The sequence below is a fragment of the Centruroides vittatus genome, unplaced genomic scaffold, assembly GCF_030686945.1.
Source record: "Centruroides vittatus isolate TY-2023 unplaced genomic scaffold, ASM3068694v2 contig_658, whole genome shotgun sequence".
In the NCBI taxonomy this organism is placed as follows: Eukaryota; Metazoa; Arthropoda; class Arachnida; order Scorpiones; family Buthidae; genus Centruroides; species Centruroides vittatus.
In genome coordinates, this window is record NW_027122410.1 from 742,242 (window position 1) to 768,068 (window position 25,827).

Genomic DNA, 25,827 nt, shown 5'->3' on the forward strand with positions numbered 1-25,827 from the left:
AAAACTGTAAATATATAGAATTCATATTATATCCATTAAAAAGATTATTTCTAGTATACATAACAAAATTTTATGAATATTTTTATTATTTATAATTAGAAGTAGAGCTTGGTAAGTTCCAAGAGATACTATCCAGAACCTGAAATATTTTCGTAAATCTGTAAAAAAAAAAAAATAGAGCAATATACAATAAAAATAAACTTATGGCAATTAAAACTTACAAAACTGTGTTAAAAAGTACAATTATTTTAATTGGGATTAATTAAGCTGTTATCATTATCTAATAGTCATGATTTTTTATTGTTAAATATTAAGCTAACCACCAACCAAAGCCGAATATAATTGGGCAAGAAAAAGCTATAATACTAATAATTTAATAGACAATTTGGCATTAGAGGTAGACGTTAGGTGCCATCTCTTAATAAATTTAATAATTACAATTAAATAATTTAAATAATAATTTAGAATTACTGGAAGAAAAGAATCGGCCCAAAGCGGGACTCGAACCCGCAACTTCTGCCATCTGTGTAGACACATTACTAGTTACGCTACCCGAACCTTCAGCCTGATCTCCTCTTCCAGCATATATAAGCTATAACCATCGACAGTTATTACAACGCCGGCTGGGGTCGCATTCAGCGTCCATGATGTGCTACCCAAGGTACTCAACCGGCCATCGCAAACCCCGGCAAGGCGTATATAAATAATCAAACATCTTTACTACACCTCGGGTGTAGTAAAGATGTTTGATTATTGTTAAATATTGTTAATAAAAATAAAACCTAAATAATATTTTTAACATTTTATGTTAGTAAATATCTTATATAATACCCAATAATTAATACTGAAATTCAGAATAAATTACCAGTACACAAAAAGGATAACACTTGATTATAGTTCAAAATACATTTTAGATTCACAATCAAAAAATTAAATCATCATTTGTGTTTAAATTGATTATTTTTCTTTGTTTTAATATACTACTTGAACTTGTCATATAAAAAACCAAATATAAAAAATATGTGTAAGGAATATTTTCTCAAAATGTATTTTTTTACACAAAGTTTTATACTATCATACTTTCCAGCGTATAAGACGACCCCCAACTTTTACAGTTAAAATGTAGAGTTTGGGATATACTCGCCGTATACGATTACCATACTTCCCGGCATATAAGACGACTGGGCGTATAATATGACCCCCAACTTTTGAGAAGATTTTCCTGGGTTAAAAAGTCGTCTTATACGCCGGAAAATACGGTATATATATTGCTGAATGTTAATGCAAAAAGATTGTATATTGTCAATTAAGCTTACTTAATCTCTAAATATACAATCTTAAGCTATTAAGAACTAATCATTATTTGATTAGTTATCTAAATAACTAATCAAATAATGATTAATAATGTCTGACCCTGACATCTTGACCAAGAAAACAGTCTTTTTGACATGACATGGCAAGGCTCAGCTTCTTCACTGTTGATATGGAAGAATTTGTTCCAATGATAGATTCAGAAGATTCTTGTAGAAGTGAGATTTAATTACAATATTTTATTAATACAAATATTCATGAAAATACCAGAAGAATTACTATTCAAAAGGAATTACTACTCATACTAATGGAATATCACAATCTTCATGTAAAATCAATTTTATTTTTATCATTAATTTTTATTTCTTTAAATTATTATTAATCGACTATAGCTTTATTATAAATTTGAGATTAGAATAATAATCCTGGAATGAGTATCTCTATAGAAACTTAGTTTTATTTTCAATTTTTTGAGTGCTAATGGCACAAACCTAAATTGTAGTTTAATGTGAATAAACCTATGATCTATTGTTCTAAAGAGTGTATTTATTGCTTATTATAGTATTACATTTAACCAGGGACTTGAACCAATACTGAAATGAACCTGCTTCATTTTTACTGAATTGGAACCGGACCTGAAACAGTGGAATAAGAATCCATTGGAACCAGGAATCGAACTGAATCAGTTGTTTAGAGCCAGTTCAAACCAATTTACGAAAACATTTTTAAAGCTGTAAGATTAACTACTAATACAACACTTAAGAATAGAGAGAACATCGTATGTTGGTTCAAAATTTGCCCAAGTTAGTGTTAATTGTAAGGCAGACTAAAGCCACAATCATAATGAAATGCATAATTTATGATACATTGCCTAATCTGGAAATGTAAATGTAATGGTTACTCACTGCATTTTCATGCAGTGAGTAACCATTACTTTTGAAAATTGTTGGATAATAATTATAAGTAAAAATATCTATAGTTTAATTTTAGGCACGATTATAAAAAATTAAAAATATGCATAAATCTATAGCATATATTTGATTACACTCTAAAATGCCAATAGAGTAATACTGAATGATGAAAATGTCAAACAATTGAAATGCAAAGAAACAAAATTTCTACATTCATGTGAAATCTGGAAGTTAAGAACCTAAATTTCTAAATTATTTCACTCCTGTTATACAACGGCTTAATCAACAACATTCTGTAACCGAGAAAATGTTGACCCTTGACTGGCAACAATCGTCCCCTAACTGTCAATAAGCCATTGTTCCCTCGCAGCAGGTAGATCAACTTGCACTGATAATTTACAGTTAGTGTCCGAACTCGTTGTTTGTTTTGAATCCTGGGAACACCTATGGCCCTAATTGTAATCCACTTTTCTTTCGAAGACACAATGTAGTGACGTAAACTTAAAAAACACTGGGCGAATTTTTCATCCTTTTTATTCGGTTGGAACGCTTTTATTACATTACGCGTTTCGGGCCGATGCCCCTCTTCAGCCAACTAAACATTAAAAAGTATTTTTTACATAAGAGATGGCTATAGACAAATATTTAAAATAAATACCGCGACAGCATACATAACTAGTTTTTAGAGGTCATTACCTTCTAAATCCTGGTGGTAAGAGCTTGTATACCATTAAAAGCTGGTCCATACCGCATTCGGGAGCATAGACAGGGTGTGAATAATCCAAGAGTACGAATCTTTATAAAATTCCATAAAAAAGTTTAGTATGTTAGCCGAGTATATGAAATAACAAGACCCTGAGAGTCGCTCGGCTTTGATAGAATTAAAAAAAAAGGTTTATTAATTTCAGCGAACATAAATAATTTACAAAGAAACGATTACACACACTTACTAATTACTAATACAAATACATTTGGGACTGCGCGTAACAATGTCATCAATTAGTCCCCGCGTGCCGACAAGACAAAGAACTTATTCTAACTTATATCTAGCTTAACTAAGTACAGGGCCCTAGAGAAAGATAAGGTGGAAGAGAATTAAACAGAGATGATAAGACTGAAAATTGGTTCGAAGGGGTGACTGGCGGTAATAAATAAGAAAAAAAAACCTCGGATCCGTTCCTTAATAACTTTCTTTGTTTCTGTTCGTCCCGTTTTTCTCTCTCTCCGAAAAATCTTCCTTCCTCTCGCTCCTGTCCTCCTATCTCCTCTGACGTAACCCCTCGACCCCTCGGTGTCACACCCTTTTTGTTTTTATTACCGTCCAGGCCACATGTGTCGACTAACTACCGCGTGGTTAAGTAAACAGAAAACGGAAGTAAAATTGTTACTACAGGAAGATAGTATAAGGAAAGTAAAGAAAAGAAAATAAATAAGGTTTAATAAAGCCACATACGTCCCCACCAAAAGACATATTAACAATTAACAGAAACATTAATATGGAGATACACAACCATTAATGGATGATGAACTACAGTTCATCTTCCAAAGTGAAGCCGGCGATAGTCCACTTTCTGCCCCCGTAAGTTATACGGGTGGGAGATATTACCCCTCTGTTCCAGCATGGTCTCATTACCCGAATCCTTGCGGTCTCCTTGATGCTGCTGGTTATGTTGATTATACCTATTGAAGCTCGCCCGTTGCGCAGTGGGTAGGTGAGGGATGTCTTCTTCCTCTTCAATCTCCTCGATCTCTCCGGATTGTGATCCTTCGTGTCCAATTGGGATGTTACGCTTCCGTCTAGGCTCACGGAAGTTTGAGAAGCACGGTTTTAGTCTGTCTATGTGTACAACAAGTTTTTCCTTTTTATTACAATTTTCGATTTCCGCGTTAACAGGCCCCAGGAGGCGAGAGACACGGAAAGGACCTAAATATTTTGGAGAAAACTTGCCTTGCTTCTTCCCTTTCCTTAACATCCAAACTTTCTGCCCTACCTCAAAGCTCCTCACCTTCCTCCCTGTGTTGATGCGGTTACGGTTAAGTTTGTTACGGTTGCGACTTAATTCGTATGCCGATTCACGGATGCATCGTAACTTATCCATAAGGAAATCACGGTACTCCCGAATACCCGGGTAGTCATTTGTCTGTTCAACAGGGAACGCATGAGGGAATTTAGGATCAAATCCGTAAAGAAGAAATGAAGGTGACTCACTAGTAGAGGAGTGTGTAGCATTATTATAAGCGAACACAGCAGTCTGTAAGAAGGTATCCCAATTGTTGTTGCTGCCGCCTGATATTCTGGCCAAAAGGTTACTGATGGATTTGTTCACACGTTCACAAACTGAGTTCGAACAAGGGCGATATGATGTCGTAACATTGTGCTTGACGGTAAGGATGTTGCACATTTCATTAAAGATGGAGGACGTAAAATTCGTGCCCCGGTCAGAGATGATGATCTCGGGACTGCCATATCTGCAGACTATCCTTTCGAAAAACACATTGGCTACAGAGGCCGCAGATTGGTCCCTTAAAGGGACGGCTTCTGTGTATCGAGTAAACATGTCAATTATGGTGAGAATATAACGATTACCCTTATGTGTTTGATTTAAAGGGCCAATTATGTCGATTGACACCTTTTGAAACGGATAATTAGCGACTTCCGTTTCTTGAAAGGGGGCTCTTCCTTGATGTAAGTTATGTTGTTGGCAAACTTTGCAGAACTTCACGAATCTATCGACGAGTTTTTTCATCTTCTTGAAGTAGTAGTAACGGTTGATCAGGTCACACGTTTTTTCTTTGCCGTAGTGTCCGGCTAATGGTGATTCATGGAATGCTTTAATTACGTCATTAATTGCTGTTTCCCCTACACAAACACGCCTCCATTGACGTATTCCAAACCGTCCCGGTCGTACGTGGACTAATACATCACCATCTACTTGATACTCAGGAAGTATGCCACTACTCGGGTAATCATTGTAAGAGGGTGGGAATTTAATTAAATGATTTCTCATTGGACCAAAAATTCTGTCCCCAATCTGGGACTTCTTTACCTTTTTCCACAACTCTTCACTGATGCAATTAATGACATCGCTGTTTGAGGGGGCTTCTTCTCTACTACCATGTGGTCGAGACAATAAATCAGCCACTGGGTTACTCTTCCCTTGAACATGCGTAATGACCAAATCAAAATTAGATAATTCTACGGCCCATCTCATGAGGCGGTTATTGTGATTTTTCATATTTTTCACAAAGGTTAAAGGTTTGTGGTCGGAAAGCACAGTGACCTTCTGACCAAGAATAAGATGTTTAAAGTGGCGGAGGGCTAAGATTATTGAGTAGCATTCCTTCTCGATAGTGGAATATTTTAGTTCGGGCCCACGGAACTTCCTACTAAAGTAGCCAATGGGAATGAGTTTCCCTTCGCTTTCCTGTTCTAAGACCGCACCAGCCCAGGTATCTGAAGCGTCCGAGTGCATGAAAAAAGGTATTTTAAAGTCGGGATGAGATAGCACAGGGGGTTTAGATAATAGTTCTTTAAATTTTTCGAAGCTTGATTGGCACTGGTCGTCCCATAAGAACTTTACATATTTTTTAGTCAGATATGTAAGAGGAAGAGCAATCTCGGCAAAGTTTGGGATAAAGTTGCGGAAGAATCCCACCATTCCGAGGAAACTCCTGACGTCTTTCACATTACGCGGGGGTTGGACTTCTTTAATCGCATCCACGTTGCAGGGATCAGGTCGTATCCCCTTACTATCGATGATGTGTCCCAGATACCGCACTTCTTTCACCATGAATTTCGATTTTTTTGGGTGCAATTTCAAGTTGGCTTTGTCTAATATAGAGATTACCTCCCTTAGGAGTTTCACGTGATCTTCAAAGGATTGGGAGAACAACACAATATCGTCTTGAAAGACGAAACAATTGATATCTATGAATCTCCCCAACAGCCTAGACATGGCGTATTGAAAATACCTCCCGCTATTCTTTCCACCTTGCGGGAGGCGGCACATCTGGAATTTTCCCCAAGGAGTAGAGAAAGCAAAGAAATGACGTGTTGATTCATGTATGGGTATCTGGAAATATCCAGACTTTAGGTCGATTACCGAGAAGAATTTGCTTCCCTGAAACTTCGTTAAGATCTCATCCACACGGGCTAGAGGGAACTCCTGGGACTGGGTTACTTCGTTAATTCTTCGTAGATCGAGAGTAACCCTTAACTCGCCGGACTCCTTCGGGACAATGTGAAGGGGGGAATTCCATTCAGAAGTACTCTCCTCGCAAATCCCCGCCTTCAGATATGAAACTATCATTTTCTTTAGTTCACTCAAATAACATTGCGGTATTCTATATTGTTTTGTATTAATTATTTGGTTACTTTTAATGATAGGTGTATGAAGAAATTCCTTAGTACCGGTCAAATCTTCTATTTTCCGTGCGAAACATCCGGGGTGTTCATTAAAGATACGCTCCACTTCCTTTTTTTCGTAGTCTTTCAAATGGGATAAATTAACCTCCATCGTATTATCGGATTCCTCCCTTCTGAATCCACAACACTGATAAAAGTCATCAATTTCGGTTCTATTCCAAGATGTTACATTCTCACCTGTTTCAATTAATACTTCCGGGAACCTGTTTAACACATCCATACCCAATACTCCTTCGTATTCGACTTCGGATGGCAAGTGCATGCAAGTCATTTGAACATTTTGAGTTCTCCCTCCTCTTTCGATCTTGATATTAGACTCCCATTCGCATTCGATAACCTCCCCACCGATTCCTCGTAGTCGTTTCCAACTCCTGTGAAGTGCACCGTTCGGTCCCCTACTCCATATCTCGCTCTGAGCGATCTTCAGGCTTAGCACGGACCTTTCCGCACCCGTATCGACCAGAAACTTGATACTGGTACCATAAGCATCACCAAGAATGAGGGGAAGGCCCTTTTTAGAGAAGAACACATTAGGGGCCAGGGTTAGCTCGATGCATGGGACGTGATACTGGCTATCATCACGCCCCGTAATTAGTTTAAATCATTTATATTCCGTTGAGGGCACTGGCGGGCCAGGTGGCGAGGATTCCCACAAATGTAACACCTTTTTAGGACAGATCGGTTCGGGCTATCCTTATTTTTATCTAGATTTCCACCCAGTCTTTCGACCAAACCATTAACAGTACTACATAACGACCCCACCATTTTTTCCAACCTTTCAAGTCTATCGTCTTCCTTTGTTTTCACAATATTCATCACACCATTCGGATCCTCATTAGCGGTTGGGTTCTTTATTTCAATGGTGTGTACAAATTTATTTTCTCTACTAACGTTACACTCGAGTTCGACCCGTTCTTCCCTCTCCGCTTCCTTAATTGCCTGATCTAAGGTCTGGGGTTCTCTCCTTAATACGTATCCCTTTAGCTGGGGCCTTAGGCCCTTTATAAATCTCTCTCTAATAATGTCATCCCTCAAGGCACCAATTTTTTCGTTATTGGAAGCGGCCTTCGACAACAGTGTATTCATGCGGATGACATAGTCACATACCGTCTCATCATGGTTCTGCTTAATACTTAAGAGTTGGTCGAGTGCATTCTTTTCCTTAAGTTCTCGCTTTTCGTAACATTGAATTAATTTTTGCCTAATTCCCTCAAAAGTACAAGGATCTTGGTCAGCCAAGCTGAAGAACGTCGATAATGGCCCCCCTTTTAACCGAGCTTGTAAGACAGCCAATTTCACTTCACTGTTCCACCCAGCCAGGCGAGATATATTATCTATGGTCTTGAAGAATTGGCGGACATTAACCAAATCACTGCCACTATTAGAAAAAATGGGAACCATTCCTAGAAACCCTGTGACTACAGGAGGGATCCCCTCACCCTCGCCTCCTGAGGATGTAGCAAGATTGTTCTGGTTACAATCATCCATAATTAATGATATAAAAATAATACAATTGATTACAAATTGTAGGGCCTTAAATCTACAGGCACGATAATACAATGCTACGTTCTATACAATAAAAACCGTATCCCGTTACTAACAGAATCCTGTCGCGGACGCCATTGTTAGCCGAGTATATGAAATAACAAGACCCTGAGAGTCGCTCGGCTTTGATAGAATTAAAAAAAAGAGGTTTATTAATTTCAGCGAACATAAATAATTTACAAAGAAACGATTACACACACTTACTAATTACTAATACAAATACATTTGGGACTGCGCGTAACAATGTCATCAATTAGTCCCCGCGTGCCGACAAGACAAAGAACTTATTCTAACTTATATCTAGCTTAACTAAGTACAGGGCCCTAGAGAAAGATAAGGTGGAAGAGAATTAAACAGAGATGATAAGACTGAAAATTGGTTCGAAGGGGTGACTGGCGGTAATAAATAAGAAAAAAAAACCTCGGATCCGTTCCTTAATAACTTTCTTTGTTTCTGTTCGTCCCGTTTTTCTCTCTCTCCGAAAAATCTTCCTTCCTCTCGCTCCTGTCCTCCTATCTCCTCTGACGTAACCCCTCGACCCCTCGGTGTCACACCCTTTTTGTTTTTATTACCGTCCAGGCCACATGTGTCGACTAACTACCGCGTGGTTAAGTAAATAGAAAACGGAAGTAAAATTGTTACTACAGGAAGATAGTATAAGGAAAGTAAAGAAAAGAAAATAAATAAGGTTTAATAAAGCCACAAGTATCAGTCTGTAGAAGTATATTGGGTTATTCTCCACGGATCGTATTTGTAAAACCATACCTGAGATTTGTCTACCGGCATGTTATCTAGGAATTCTCCTGTGTAGTGTCTAGAGCCATGTCCGCACACTGATCTCGTACTCCTCCACCTCAACTGCAGGATACGATCTGTTTCCAATTTGCATATATCTGGTCGAGCACCAGCAGGGGAAATATTCCTTTTAAGGGGTTTTTTCTTCCAATAAAATTATTCGGGGACTTGGCGGTGTTTTTTTAGAACTTATCAGTACACAGCATGTGCCCATTGCTATTTTTTCCACTTTTGGTTTTTTTAATATCTGTCGCTATGCAAATGACGTAACATCAGATCTTAAAACAGTTTTTTATTTTATAATATTTTTTATAGTAATTTAATCCAATTTTCATTAATTTTTATGCTTAGATTAGTATTTATACAGGTCTTATTTTCATTTTTATTTTTAATGATTTCTACACTTTCTTTGAATTTCCTGTTGTATGTCTTCTTTTCTCTATGTAGAATGCTTATTTTATTATCATCGACTTTACAGTTATTTAACACACAATGGTCATGGAATACTGAGTTTAGTCTGTTGTACTTTAAATCGGCTATATGTTCTTTCACTCTTATTTTGAGTTTTCGTTTTGTTTCTCCTATATAGAAGTTGGTATTTTCGCAAGTACATGGTATCTTATAAACTATGTTTTTCATATCGTCTTTTTTTATCTTCTGTTTCTTTTTTCTTTGTTTGGCTTTAAGTCTAGATAACAAGTTTACGTATTTTGAAGCAAGTTTTATATTATTTTTCCTCATATCTATGTCGATTTCCTCATAAAAGTTCCTAATGTATGGGAAGCTGACATATTTTATTTTCGATTCGGTTTTTGTATCTTTTATTTTTGTTTGGTTATTAGTAATTTTATTTTCCCATTTATTAATCAGTCTGATTGGGTACCCATCTAGGGCAAACTTTTTCTTCAATTCGCTAATATGTTTGAGTTTATTAATTCCTTTACTAGTTCTATTCTGTATTTTCTGGTATTCCATGTTAAAGATGTTTTGTTTTATATATAATGGTATATTTGAAGTATATTTTATTGTGGTGTTGATTGAACATGGTTTTTTAAAAGGTTCAAAGTCTAATTCGTTTTCATTTCTTGTTATCATAACGTCTAAGTATCGTATACTATTATCGGCCACATTTTCTTCCTCTATTTTAAATTGGATATCCTTATCTATATTGTTTATTATGTTTTTTATCATGTTAGGCTTTACTTCTGCATCATTATATATAATTAGGACAATGTTTACGTGACGTCATTGTTTATGAGGGGTTTCCTCTAACAAGTGACGCCTTAGCAGAGAAGGTTTAAACGAAATTGACCTTGGAAAATATTTTAAGATTAGCCAAGATGCGTGAACTATTGTCGAAGATATGCGAATCGTGAAAGGCGGAAAAAGGAAATAATTAGGACGTAATCCACATATCTTTTATAATATTTTATGCCTGTTATATTATTAATTTCTTCATCAATGTCGATCATTATTATTTCAGCTAGTTTTGGGCCTATGACAGACCCCATACTAATACCATTATTCTGTGTGTAGTATTCTTCATCTATCTCGAAATAATTACTCATATATGCAAATTCTATTAATTCTATGATATATAATTCTACTTCTAATTTTTTAAGTTTATCTTCAATTAATTCCCATTTTATCGACGGGTACACATCAATCACGTCCAGACTAGCCATTTTTGATGTTTTTTCCATTTTAACATTTCTTAGGCTGTCCAAAAGTTCCTCTGTGTTTTTAATAGAGTGCTTCGAATTTTGGTATTTTTTAAGTTTTTGTTTAAGGAATTTTTCCAGATTATATAATGTAGTGAATTTGAAATCGACTATGGGTCTTACTTTTTCTCCCATTTTGTGTCTTAAGTTTCACATTCAATTTAGGTGTTCTATCATTATCTTGATTAAGGATGAACTCTCGTTCTGCTCTTGTGATTTTGTTAAGTTTTTGCAGTTTTGTAACTCTCTTTTTTAGTTCTTCATATAGGATTTCTTTCGGATTGATTGGTAGTTTTCGGAACTTATTGCCTTCCACTATTTCTAGCTGTTTTAACTTAACCCATTTTTGGGTTACTATAATAATTTGTTTAGTTTTATCGGCTTTAATGAGATCTAGCTGATTATCACTTAAGAATTTTTGCAATGTTTCTATCTCGTCTTTGTATTTATAGTAATTTTTATCTGTTATAGTTGTTTTATTATGTTTCTGTACTGTATATTTTTTAATTTTATTACTTAAGGTCGTTTTCAGAATTTTTGATTCTGTATCTTCAAGTTCATTGCACATACGATCTAAATTAGGTATTATATCTAATACTTCCCAAGTGTTAGGGCCGTTAAAGTCTAGTCCTTTCCTTATTGTTTCTAGGATATGATCGGGGATCGTGATTTGTGTTTTATTTAACACCAAAGATGTTTTCCATTCTATTATTTCTTCCATAGTTGGGTGTCTAAATCGTTTGACTAGCTTTTTTTTGTTTATTTATCTGATATCTATTTATATTATATCTTGGTAAGTTGTTAGTTGTTTCTTCTTTATTTTTTGGATCTGCTCTTCTTTCCTTTTTATTGTATTTTTGTAAATCTCGTTTCAGCCTTCTGATTTTGATGTGTTTAAATTTTATCGCTGATCTTAGTATTTTAAGGTTGATGTATTTTCTATCTCTTGTTGGGATGTTTTCTGTAATGGACCGTGGAAGGGAGAGTGTTCTTAAGGGTGTATTCTCTTTAAGGTGGGTTTTGAGGTAATGTAGGTCTATCAATATCTTATCTATCTCACCTTTTATCCTTTGTCGGTATTTGTTGTCTTGATATTGGGCCATGTTCTTCTCTTAGGTGATGATATTCGCCGTTTCGATAATAATAATTTAGTTCTATCTTGAGGAAACCGTGTTTTGTATTTTCTTTTCTTTCTTCTTTTCTTTTATTTTCTGTAATCCACTGTTGATCACATGACCGGTTTTCTCATCAAGAATCTATAAAAGACGCTTCCTTCCCTCCCTAAAGGGCTCTCCGATTGTCTCTCCATTACGAAGTGCGCTGCGCCGTCAACCGAACCCAAAAGTTTCAAAATTTCTAAGTTTGTAAGTGCCATTGTCCAGTCTACGACTCCATTCACCGGACTCCATCTATTATGGAATTTATAGAGGTATGAACAAATATTTGTAAACTCTCTCTCTCCGGCCCCCCTTTTTGTATATGAGGATAGAAATGTAATTTTGTTCGTTTCGATTTTAATAAATCTTGTTTTGTTATAACATGGTGTCTTTCTTGACTGTCGGCTTTGCCTTATCATCGACCCCATCCTTTCTCCTCCACTTGCGTAACGCGTATCGTGCCGTCAACGTAACAGCCATCCTTGACAAGTGAGTCACCAGAAAGGGAGGTACGACTCCCTCTTACCTCCCCGGGATCTCACATTCAGTTTGAAAGAAGAAATGTTCACTTAATAAAATGGATACAGTACATCATTTGGCATTATTTTTGTGTCATACTTCAAAACTTGTTTTTACTAATCATCATTAGATTACAGGACTGTTCTAATATATTTAAGTGCCCTGAGCTAACAATATCAGGCATCCATTTTCATAATTTAAAAACGTACTAATTTTTAAACCAATTTTTAAAAACCCAATAATTTAATCATGCACCAATTTTAAAAATCTCATTTTTATTTTATATCTGAATAATGGTTTAAGTTAAAATAAAACTGAAAAACCAATTCCTTTACACTGTAGTAAAAATGTAAAAGGCAATTTAATCAGTTAAAAAATAAATAAATCAATCAAAAATAAAAAATCTTTATGAGGTGATGGTGGCTAGTGCCCAAGGACTGCAGCTTTAATAGCCCAATAGTTAAGGTGGCACTGGTAATTCATTATAATATTATTATTATAATAAATTAATGCTTTATAAAAAAATAAAACTATAGCCAAGAGGTAGGCCTGTAGGACCCGAGCCTCTTAGAAATTGGAAAAATTTACATATATCTAGCAAAAAATTTTTTCTGATGAATAGCAAACTTCTATTCACTAAATAAATTAGGAATGAAATAGAAGCTAGAAAAAAGTACAAATATAATAAAATGTTGGAATAATAAGAAATGTGATAACTGACAGCAAATGAAAAGTTATTAGTTTCATTTTTTGCAAACAAAATGAGGATTAACAAACACTTTCATGTTAATTTACAAACTATTCTTTAATTCGCTATATTATCAGGTTCTTTGTACATTGGATCCCAACATGTAGGCAGTGAGAATACAAGATCCAGTATACATAAAACAACACAATTATTATTACAAGTGTCTATATCTATACTCAATTTACTTACAAACTATAAGAAGGAAGAAAGAGAGAATATAAGGACAGAATAAGGGGAAGGTGGAAATACCCGGGTTTTTGTTCTGGATGCTCCGTGATACTGGGCAGGGTTATTGTTGTCTCTGATCATCTACTCCTATCGATGACGTTTTCCTTGACTCCTTCTTTAATCTCTTTTAATAGATCTCTTCCGTTCTCTTCATCGGTGTCGAATCCGTCCAATACAATTGACAGTTCCTTAAGAAGTTCTTGGCCTCTTTTAACAAACCGGATGGCTTCTTCTCTTCAACCTCCCTCGGCGAGGGAGGTCGAGGAGAAGAAAGCCTTTCACTTCCTAACTTCCATCGTTCCAACTCAGAGCCCGTTCTCCTCGACCTTCCTCGTCAAGAACCAAGATCCCTTTTCCTCTGTTTCTTTTTCTTTTTATTACTTTGTTTTTTTACAACGTTGTTTTTCATGTTGGAGGCATCACTCCCCACCAGATAGTAAAGCAATTAAGAAGGAAGTCTTTTTCTTAGTCAACAGGAAAGAGAGAGAAACAAAAGAAACCTTAAGCCTAACTTAAATTTATAGAATTATTAATTACAAAATGCAGTAATATGGCCAACGGCCACAGAAAAATCATTTTTTTTTATATCCTTTTTCTAAGATTGCTTTAGAAGTTGATACAACACAAATGAGTGTAGAAAGACTATTTTCTTGTCTGAAGTACTAGATAAGTGGTAATAATGTTAATATAACAATTTGAAAAATTTACAAAACCACATTATTAGTTAATTAATATAATTTAAAATTTAATGAGCAATTATTTATTCTGAAATCATCACAATGCCAGGATGCAATTTTTAATCATCTTTTAATTTTCAAAAATCTGGTCCAGAGTGGAAGTTCATATATAGTTAATCAGAATCTCTGGCCCATGAGCTTTCCACATATCATATGGATTTTAGTGGTCTTGCGCCTGTACATCATACTTCTAATAACAATTGATTCATGCCTGTCACCTATCTAACTTTGTTCTAGAGAAAATTTTGAAATGAAATCATATGACTTCCAGTCCAGACCTGAAGTTTGTATATAGTTAATTGGAGCCTCTATCTCCTAAGGTTTCCATATTTGATCTCTATTTTTATTCGTTGGGTTGCAATTTGAAAATAAAAAATATCAGTATAAATGTACTGTATTTTGTTCAAAGTGATTCTTGTGTAATTTGTTGTATAATTTGTACTTAAAACAACACTCTTAATATTTGGTTGGATCTTTTATTTGGTAAAAGTTGATAGAATCTCTAACAACACACAATAATATGATTATTTTAAATTTATATTTTATTCTTTTCTCCTAAAAGATTTATTGCTGATTCGTGTTATTATTTTCAAATTTAGATTTTATGACCGAAAAATTTTTATTAACTGACATGTTAACTAAACTGCTACCTTTTGTACCAGTTACTGGTTCTTTGCAGATCAGACAAAGTAAACCAGAACAGAAACTGGAATGGAAATGCTAAAAAATCCATAAAGAACCGAACTGTTCTTTTCTTGTGGTTTGAATCACTGCACTTAACATTTAATTGTTATACCATGCCATAAGTGACAAGTAATTGTTTGGATTTTAAAATGATTTTCTTAATACACCAGTTTTGGCAATCATAAATCAACAGTTGTAAATCAGGGACTAATTATATTTTATAATTCTGGATTTTAAACTTTCATATATTATATTAAAATGAATTGTTAATTTCTTTCCTGAATTTGAGGATTCCTTTTTAATTATTAAATATTGTTAAAATTACATTACTTATTTGCTGATAAACCAAGAGAGCAAATTAATGACAGCACAAACATTCATAAATTACAGAACAGTATACTTTTTTGTCAATGAAAACTTGCACTTGTAAATTATATGCCAACACAGATTATAGAAGCAAGAAATTATGGTAATTCTCTCTATTGGTAAAAGTAGATATAGTAGTGCAACAGTATAGAACCTTCAACCTAGTGAGGGGCTGAAAATCCTAATTATTAACACAAGTACAATATTGTTAATAATTTACATAAAGACATTAAAATTTACTTCACACATTCTTTGAATATCAAGTTGTATTACAATTCTAGATCTATTTGGCATTGAATTAAATTAAATTTAATTGGCAAATATCAATCATGAAAAAGTGTTACAAAGTGCTTTAAAGAACACAATAAATATTTTCAGAAAGAGATATAGCCTTTTTTGTTGATAATGCATACAGCCAGGTGTTTTAGCATCAATGCGCAAAGGTCCCAAGGTGTCCTGTGGGATATTTTACAATTCTTCTTCCACCTAAATTCATTACACAGCCCTATTCAAAAAGACTGTAATTGTTATTTTTTTTGCATTCTTTATAACAATTCTATCACTATACTGCTACACTCTAATAGTATATTTTACTTCAATTGATCCGACAGTTGTCTGCCATAACCAGTGCTGTGGAGTTAGTACATTAAAATCTCAAACTTTTTCATAAAAGTTCAGTATTTAAATATTAGCATAATAAACCTATTAAAATGATTGTGATGTTTCGTGACGAGGTGTAACGGTTTCCGCGAACAGACCGACACAAAAATAATAATTGACACACGTTACTTCTAACGAATGTACGATTTTATTCTCGTCAGAAAGAACATAAGCCGGTTCTTTATGAATCCCAACTTTACAAAAAGGCCTTGTTTCTTTTTCTCAGTCTAAAAACCGCGCTCGAAGCGGAACCCGACAAAATTATACGCGTGCCGATCTTAAAACTAAACTTATCCTACTTATAACTACGGGGAGGAACAATATATACATGTAGATAAAAATAGTTGAATATCACAATACTTGGTGGGATACCACTCTTGAGTCCTGTTTGATTATTTTATATCTTCCCGTGTTCTCGGTGAGTCTCTCACTTCCCCGTCGTATCCTTCCCTTTGTCTTTTCTCTCACTTATCTGCCTCGGTCGAGAGCTCCCTTTTTACCTCTTCACTCTCCACAGTCCAGTCCAAAAATGATTCCTTTTTCGTTCCTCGAGACCCACGGCGCCGTCCCTTCTATTGTTCTCTACGTTGACTCTTTCTTGGAAACGATAATCCCACCCGAAGGGTAAAAGGGAGTGGTGGGGGGAAGTGAAGGAGGATATATAATACAAAAGAAACAAAGGAATTTCTAACACTAGTTATATTACATATTAAAAAACATATAAAATACGCGAATAACATGGCCGACGGCCACATGATAATGATATAATAAAACATTTCATCACCACATGAATCATCAGGATATTTTTAGACTGATAACCTAAATTTGGTTATATTAACTTAAAGGTATAGCTACTATTTAATTTGTGGCTATCATTTATTTCCTATATTTAATTAATGATATTAAAAAGTACAATAACAAAATTCAACATCAGTTATAATGGTAATATTAAGAACAGGCATTATATACTTAATACCAGAAAAAATTAACAGTTTAAAAATCTTAAAATTGTAATTTCTTATTATTTTACATTCTGTATCAAGGTCAGAGTCAATACTTTTTATCGGCTCTGATGTCGACTCCAACCAAAATCGTTTCTGACTTCAACTCAAACCCCACTATAAAAAAAGTTATAGCCTGGTTATAACTCTTTTTTGTAGGAGTTTTGCAGGATACAGTGCTATGTTACAAAGTGGCAATTAGAAATGTATATATATAGGGCTACATATATTATTTTTGGCATTAATACGAAGTTGTTAGTTTCATATCTAAAGACTATTTCAATTTTTTATATAATTTATTATCATTTATAAATGTAATGTATTATTATAAATTACATAGTATTAAAATAACAAGCATTTTACCTTTATTACATAATATTTTATTTTATAATATATTATATTATATAAAAAATATTTTACCATTTTTGTGATTTCGGACAATATGAAAGAACTGTTCGGAAATTATCATAATAATCATTGAATTCATTTAAGGAAGTTTCTTCGTCAATATCCTGCATTGATTCTATTAATCTTTGATCTTTTATACTCATTTTCTATAAATTAATAAAAGCAAAATAAATTTTCCTCTCATTAACAGGAAATGATTAATATCAAGATAAATCAACTTAAAAAATATAACAAACATCAGTCTGCTTTACTGGGGTTCACTTTAATAATTTTATCTCAAATGCTTTTGGCAACCAAACCCATCATCAGGGACTACACAAGTCCAAAAATACTTGAGAAAAACTTATTATTAAAATAATCTCCAGTAAATCAGATAATATTTAATTTAATCAAAGCAACACAAGCTATTTTTCAAATAGCTATTTTTCAAATAGCTTGTGTTGCTTTGATTAAATTAAATTTATTTTTATGTTATATATTAGAAATTGTTTTAAATGATTTTTCTTGGCAGAAAAGAATCCATATTCTGTCATGGATAGTGCTGTCACCTTTACAAAACTGACGACCCGGACGGCAGGTCCAAGACCTTGCGGCAGGTCAGGTTTGTTCAAACAGAAGTTCCTGATGCATGCGCAATGTCATTTTACAATGCAAAGAATAACGTGCATGCTGGTTCTAAATCAGTTACAGTTAGGGACTAAGGACTTGCATAGGAGTAACATACAAGCAAAAAAAAAAAAAAAAAAAGGTCGAGAAGCAGGTTGTGCGTCACACATCACATAAACAGAGTAACATGGCGGAATGGCAGATGAATTTCAGTGAGTGTGAGGTCTTTCATTGTTCAAATGGTGTAAATTTGTAAAAATATTTGCAAGAACTTTGTTTCATCATAATTTTACAATTTCTACAAAATTCCCGGAGAAAATTAATAGTTCACCCGGACAGTGAGTCAATTCCCGGACTGTCCGGATGAAAACCAGACGGGTAGTAACACTAGTCATGGAATTTTTTCATTTATATATTACACTCATGTACTGGTACATGCCAACGTACCAAATTTTGTGTGTTAAAGATGTTTATCTTTCATAAGTGAAAGTGAAATATCTGAGATGAAATCTTCACCAATTAGTAGTTTGAAATAATTAAGTAAGTATTTATGTAATTTTCTTTATTTTGTTAATATTTTATGATTTTTAAATAAAAGGAAGATAAGTATATTAACATGTTAAAAGTAAGAAATTTAATTGTGTTTTAACATTAAAGATTATAAATAATATATTACAAATAAAAAATAAAAAAAATACACATACAAAAGAAGCACTCTCCAATTTCATTTCTCTGTCTTCTATCTGTTGCATCCAATCAAACTGCATATTTAAGTTTTTATTTGTTGGAGCCAAACATAATACTACTAAACGAGAAAACCTTTCTTTTTTATTCTGTAAAGTAATTGAATTGTTTTGAATTATATAACAAATAATAATTATTTAATATTTATTGTAAAAAGCTTCAACTAATTCAGATAATATTAAGCTTTTAATATATTACAAATTAAGAAAGTGCGTTTACATTTAATAATTTTAGACATTAAAACTTACTGTGAAGATAAAATGTGAAACATAACGAGGAATATACACTGGTCCATAATATTCCTCATCATCATCATTATTTATAATTTTTCCTTGAATCAAAACAACATCTAGAACATATTCTGGTCTTACAAATTCATCATAATCGCGAAAATCTGGTAAAGCAGCATCTTGTAAAAGTTTCATCAGTTTTTCTTCTGAATAATCCTAAAAGATATGTAATTTTATATATATATATTTGAAACATTTTTATAAATATTAATATAAAAATTAAATTAATTATAAAATGAAAAAAAATCAAAAATAATTAAAACTAAAATTTAAGTTAGAATTGATCTTACATTTATAATTAGACAAATAACATCAAAGATTTTTATAAATAAAAATATAATAAGTGTATGCTGTTAACTTATAAAGATTTTATCAATAACAAACTTGTACAGTAAAACTCATGTAAACCAAAATTACATGGTATAGGAAATTCTCATTAGATTGAAATTTAAGGGACAAAATAATAGTGACTTCGAATTATCCGAATTTTACGTAATAATATAAATAAACTGTGGTAAACAGCATGTGTCGGGTGACAACCTCGCAGGTTGCCAGATAGGTTTTATAAAAAGTAAAGCAGAATTCCTCAACATGTAGCCCAAATTATTTTTAAAGTGGGCCAAAAAGTAGTAAGTTGCCCAAATTGAGTAACCTAGATCCCTACAAATATCTCAATCTGCTACTTGTAGCCCAATCTTGCAATCCTGAAAATCAGCCATATTTTATGAGATAAGAAAAAAAAAGGGGTCCATGTATCCATGTACTACCCTTTTTACTCTTCGTGATGTCTAAAAATGTGTTACTGTAAAAGCAAAGCCATATTGACTAGATTAGAGTTGTTTTTGGTCTATTGTTCTCTTACAGTATGGAGACACTTCGATCTAAATGAATGAGTTAACATACGCATAACACAGTTCGGACAGAATTTTTACTTCAAATTTCAAAGTAGCCATATTTCGAACTAACTAAATTCCTTAATGTATAAATTTATATATCCCCAGCTGGAACAAAAGTACAGTTACAAATTAATGCAATTTCAAACTATTCAAGTTGAAGTAACAAAGATTTCCTGTATTAATATTTTTCTAATTTCACAGGTTTCTATTTTGAATGGGTTCTAGTATTTTCCCTTTTTTTAGCTATAAACTACACCAGATAAATATCATGCAGTTATGTTTATTTTTTACAGTAAAATCACTTTTACATATATAAGAATACTTTATTAGGCCCACTAGACTTAATCCAGATTAGTCCAAAGTAATTGAATCTAAAAATGAGAGTATTTGGAATGCAAGAATCAAAAACAATTTGACTGCAAAAAGTTCTCACTGTTGCCAACAACTTGTGCTAGGTATTCAAATACTTCTTAGCTGCAATCTTTATGAGCTTACACAACAGCAAACAAGACAGTTCAAGTACCAAAAACCAGTGCCTTGTACTTCTGTCGGAAATTCTAATCATGTTACAGTAAAACCCCATGCTCACTTAGAAAAAATCATTATGGGAAAGTAGAGTGGAAAAAGAATACAGAAAAATAATTCTATAGTGATTTTGTCTGAAATAAACATTGTTTCTTCTAGACAATTGTGTTAAGATCTGGAAATAGAAATTTAAAGTGTCAGATATTTGCTGCATAAATGTGACATTCATTATGAATGTCACATTTTGCATGGTAAAATGGAAGAAGAAGCAAGTGCATCATTTCATTCATATGATGGATAATTCATTTCTCTGTGCAACATTTATACATTTATAAACAAAATAATTTATAAGATATAAACAGAAAATGGAAGTTTCTCTTTCCCTCCACTTTCTTTCAAAATTCTTGATATGCAGGCCAGATCATCATGCATGGTCTTGCCCACACATCATACATCTCAAGTTGATTTCTACTGATTTAAGAAATTACTTTTCTGGATTCCACAAAGGAATAGTTGAAACTTGCTTAACTTGATTTTCTGAACTCATTTTTATTTTTCCAGCTATTATATATAATAGTGTGGTCTTAAAACCATGTGATTTAGTTCATCATCAATGTTTTGTCCATCCAAATACATTGCAGTTGAGAAGGTTGATTGGTAGAATCCAAGACTTATAGGGCTTGGTGACATTGGAGGAACCTGGATCTAGAAGAATCCTTGAACAGGCCTATAGGACAGAAAGGACACTTTTGGTTTGGCGAGCAAGAGAAAAAGACATGGTGAGAGTAGGCAGGGCCGGCCTTCTCGATAAAGGGGCCCGGGTGCAAGAAACTATTTGGGCCCAAATGTTTTTCTAAAATAAAAAAATTTACAAACACGAACATATATTAATGCATGTTTATTTAAAGCGTGATTTTGTTCTTGCTAATACATTAATTACTTCAGAAAAATTACAATTTTTTGCAATTTCTTTTTCGATGCTTAATATAGCAAGTGCATTTAAGCGTTCTGCACACATGCTGGATCGAAGATAATTCTTTATTAATTTTAATTTGCTGAAAGAGCGCTCAGCACTTGCTATAGTAACTGGCAACGTAAAGAAAAGTTTTAATACAGTTAATACATTTAGAAATAACTCATTATAATTATTATTTAGTATGTATTGCAATATATCTTGTGCGTTATTTACATCCCTTTCATTCAAAATCAAATCCCGTAGCAAACCAATTTCCTGGATTAGGTTTTCATCTACATCTTTGTTATAAAAATTTACAAAGTTTTTGGAACATTTTTCTAATTCATGTTTTTCTAAGGTTTTCATATCAGTGATTAATTTGAAATCAGAAATAATATTTGGTATACTTTTAAATCTATCTTCTATTTGTACAATAACCGTATCAATTAGAGTGTTAAAAAAAATAACATCTAAATTCCTCTACCGGGTTTTCTATAACTTCATCTTCTGCTATTTCGGAATATAACCTTTTTCTTTTTCGTATTCGTTTTTCAGGAAAATGTTCTGAAATATTTAAATTACGTGCTAGCACTTTTGCTTCGTCTAAAAATGTGTTAAATTTTGTTCTTAAATTTTGGATTTCAGTTTTAATTTTATTGACTAAATTAAAAGCCGACTCAAGAATAATTGTTTTTGCTTGAAATAGTATATTGATTGCGTTGATTTTAGACAACATTGCAAACCATACTACTAAACATAAAATAAATGGCATTTCTTGTATTGAATCCAATAGACTTTTAGCTTCGGATACCGCTGTATTATCGTTACTTACATAAATAAATTCTTCTAGGGCATTACAAGTTTGTTCAAACTGTGTATACACTGCTTTAACCGAATCTATTTTGGCTTCCCAACGAGTGTCACATAATGGTTTAAGAGTAATGTTTAAATGTTTTTGTAGAATTTCCCATCTCTTTGTAGATGCAGAAAATAAGCAATATAAACGTTGCAATATCCCAAAAAAATTTTTACAATATATACTGCTGGAAGCGGCATCACAAATTAATAAATTAAAAGAGTGTGATAGGCAAGGCACATATATTGCATGAGGGTTTAGAGCAATTATTCTAGATTGTACACCTTTATATTTCCCTTTCATGTTGCTACCGTTGTCGTATCCCTGCCCTCTGCAATTCATAATATCTAAATCAAGCTCACTTAATGTTTTCAATAGAGTTTTTGCTAGTCCTTCTCCAGTCACATCAGTTGCTTCAATAAACCTTATAAATGACTCATTTATAATTAATCTTTTCTCTTCAAAATTTACATACCTAATAATAACTGAAGTTTGTTCCTTATGGGAAATATCAGGAGTACAATCCATTTGGACACTATAGTATGTGGCTGCTTTTATATCGTTTTTAATTTTGTTAAGGACTTCATCTCCTAACGCAGAAATAATTTGTTCTTGTGATCTATGTGCTAAATGATGCACAATTCTATTTTTCGAATTTTTTATTCTGTTTATATGATCCATTAACACAGAGTCGTATTTACTTAAAAATTCGATTAAACTTAAAAAATTTCCATTATTAGGCGTTCCTATTATTTCATGGGTTCCTCGAAGTGGAAGATTATTACATGCTAAAAATAGAATCACATCTACAATTCTTTGAAATAGTAATTTAAGTCGTTCCGTTTCCTTATTTATATTAACTTGATTAGTTTCATCAATAGTCGAACATAAATTTAGTCGTTTTAGTAATTCTTTCCAAGCAATAAACGAATTAAAGTGACAAATAGAACGCTCATGATCTTGAATTACAGTTGACAGCTTTCTCCAGTTACTATAGCCACCTATAAACCGTGTAGATTGTTCATTTCCTCTTCTTTTAGAAAATAGTATACAACAAAAACAAAATACCGAGTCTTGCGTTTTTGAATAAATTAACCAGCTGCGAAGCTGGGTTTCACCATTTGGCATTTTTTTAAAGTAGTACGTAGTGGAAAATGACCTACCTTCATCATTCTTAGCAAAAACTCCTTTGTGTTGTACAGGTCCGGTTTTAACACAAAACATTCGAAACTTATCAGTTATAATACTTGGCCATAAATCTGGATCACTTATGTTCATTTGATCATATTCGTTATTGTCATTTTCGACGTTATTTTCTGATTCGATCATATTTGTATAAACATGCGGTTCTTCAACGAATTTCACAGTTTCAACATTTTCATTGCAAGACTGTGTAGTTTGTGCGGAACTTTCTTCTCCAGTTGAAGCTTGAACTGTAACTTCTGAAGTCGAAACAATTTCATTGCTGGAATTACTTCGTAGCCAAGAAAACAGATCTACTTGTGATTTCTTGAAATTTAGCTTTTCTACTTTTTTCTTTTCTGCTAATTTTCTTTTTTGACACCCAGAGGGATATTTCCTTGGCATGGACATGATTAGATGTAACAATAATTAAACGTTTTGTAGTATGACACGTCTTTCTTTCTCGTGCTGAACTCGAACTCTCACAACTTCTCGGAGGCTCCTTGTAAAGTATTGATCTTTTAGCAGAGTGGGAACAAAAGAAGCGCGACCTTGTCAATTGGACCCACGTGCGGTCGGGTAATACCACTTGTAAGGTCAACACCTTACAGAGGGAAAACAAAGGAAGCGCCGGCTTTGTCAATAGGACCCACCTGTAGGCTGTAGTCAGACCGAAAGTTCCAGAAATAAGACAGACAAAAAAAGATAGAAGAAATTATAAAAGAAACATTAAAACTACGATTATATACCAGGGGCGTGCCGTGACATTTGATGATAGGGAAGCTGTGTTTCTGTAAGAAGCCGACATCCAGGGGCAATCAGTCAATTGCGCGTCAGTGATGGTCTAGGCTCCATTCGTATCGTTTATTCGATAAGCCAGTAAAAACCGTAGACTTCTCTAAATGCATTTTTAATATCACGATTACATTCCGAATCGCTAGCCACGATATAAGGGCTACAATTAAAAGTAAAATAATAAAAACTTACTCGGTGAAATAAAATATGTGGTGGATGTACTGGTACATACAAAATATTCTTCAATTATATGAATATACTTTTAAAGAAAATTATAATTAAATATAGCTTTGCAAAGAAACGTACAGTACATAAAGATATAAAATATTCTTTACTTTTAAAATTTTAAAACAATGTACTTAGTCAAATAGCTCCCTACCAGTGGCTAATGGATGGAATCGAAGACGGTTGCAGAGGACTGCCAAATCCCCAGGGTGCTGATACCGGTCAATGTCAAATACCTCTTTTGTCGCATCACTAGTATATCTCAAAGGACGCGACAGGGCTGTTGTAAATTTTAAACGTTTCTCACCATAGCCGTAAAAATCTAAATATGTTAAACTTAAAAGTCATTTGTTTTCTAACTAATTCGTTTTAGGACCAGGTGTTGTCCACGGAAATTTCCAAAATTTACAACTTTTCGGTCACTCTCGTCGAATTGGAAAAATTTGTCTTTATTACATCTAATACAATATTTCGAAGAAATCAGTCCCCACTATACTCGGCTGTATATTGGTTCGGTTAAGCTTTTGTTTAAGTAATATTCCGGCTCTTTCATCGGGGTTTTGTTTATGTCCCCAATTCCCTAATCGCTTAATTATTTAACTACTTCTTAAGTAGAAATAAGTCGAAACCGGTTACTTTCTACTCGAATATTTGTAGTATCGGGAAAAAAGTGGAAAGACAAATTTTTATGACAAACGAATACATAAATCGTATAATTTTATATGGCCGACGGCCACAGTATTATTTTCATTTCTTAACGCGGGCTATATGGTTTTGAAATTTTTTTTAAAAAGTCGAATTTAGGTGGGGATCCTCGGGAGTTCCCCGAATCAAATAACAAAAACTAAACATTCGCATCATCGAGAATTAGTTTAAAGATTGTCGAAATTCAGAGATCTACAATAATAATGTTTACGATAAAATGTACTTTTCGTCATACTGATAACGATAGGAATATTGTCAAGTTTTCGTGTGCATTCTTGATAATGTTGGGGCCCCCTCAATCGCGGGGCCCCGGTGCGTAGCATCCGCCGGCACCCGCCCCAAAGGCATGGCCTGAGAGTAGGTCCCGAAGAATAGCAAGGATTTATTTTTCCCCTTTTTGTTCTCAGGTTGTGCATATCATAAACAACAGGTGTAGGAGAGAGATGGAGAATCAAGGTATTATCGTGATAGTTGTCTTGAACTGAACCTAAGGATAATGAAATAAACTTTTGGTTCTTTCATTGGACTTGTAGAGCATAATTACTTTATTGGATAAGTTTTCTTTTATGCCTTACGTCTTTTCCTGCCCCCCCTTCGCCACGTGGTGGGTCCGACTCGGTGGAGAGGAGCTGTGTAAATCTGGGTGTGTAACTTAGGGTGGGAGATTTATTGGAGGGTGTGTCTCGAGGAGAAGTTAGAACGAAAATAGAGAGAGGACGAAGAAGGAGTAGGGAAGAGTGTGGTGTGTGAAAATGCAAGAAAAAAAATAGTCAGGAAGCCAGAAAGTAAAAGACTGTGCAACCAGGTCAGCGGAAAGCATTTTTGAACTGT

General features: G+C 33.8%; 1 protein-coding gene and 1 long non-coding RNA gene across 6 annotated transcripts in view; both read right to left on the bottom strand.

The window, feature by feature from the left end:
• The window catches only part of LOC136980015 (sperm-specific sodium:proton exchanger-like), a 127,376-nt gene continuing 101,549 nt past the window's right edge, over positions 1-25,827 (bottom strand). For all 5 annotated transcript variants that reach the window (XM_067276061.1, XM_067276060.1, XM_067276059.1 and 2 more), the window contains 4 exons: positions 18,816-19,013; positions 18,528-18,656; positions 17,173-17,363; positions 1-158 (listed from right to left, as the gene is read on the bottom strand). In XM_067276061.1, coding sequence (XP_067132162.1) covers positions 17,226-17,363; positions 18,528-18,656; positions 18,816-19,013 — 465 coding nt within the window. In that variant the 3' untranslated portion in view covers positions 1-158; positions 17,173-17,225. The remainder of the gene's footprint in view (positions 159-17,172; positions 17,364-18,527; positions 18,657-18,815; positions 19,014-25,827) is intronic.
• On the bottom strand, positions 24,003-25,319 carry LOC136980002 (uncharacterized). The gene is made up of 2 exons (XR_010881477.1): positions 24,402-25,319; positions 24,003-24,325 (listed from the first exon to the last, which is right to left on the bottom strand). It is a non-coding gene; the product is annotated as an uncharacterized lncRNA (long non-coding RNA).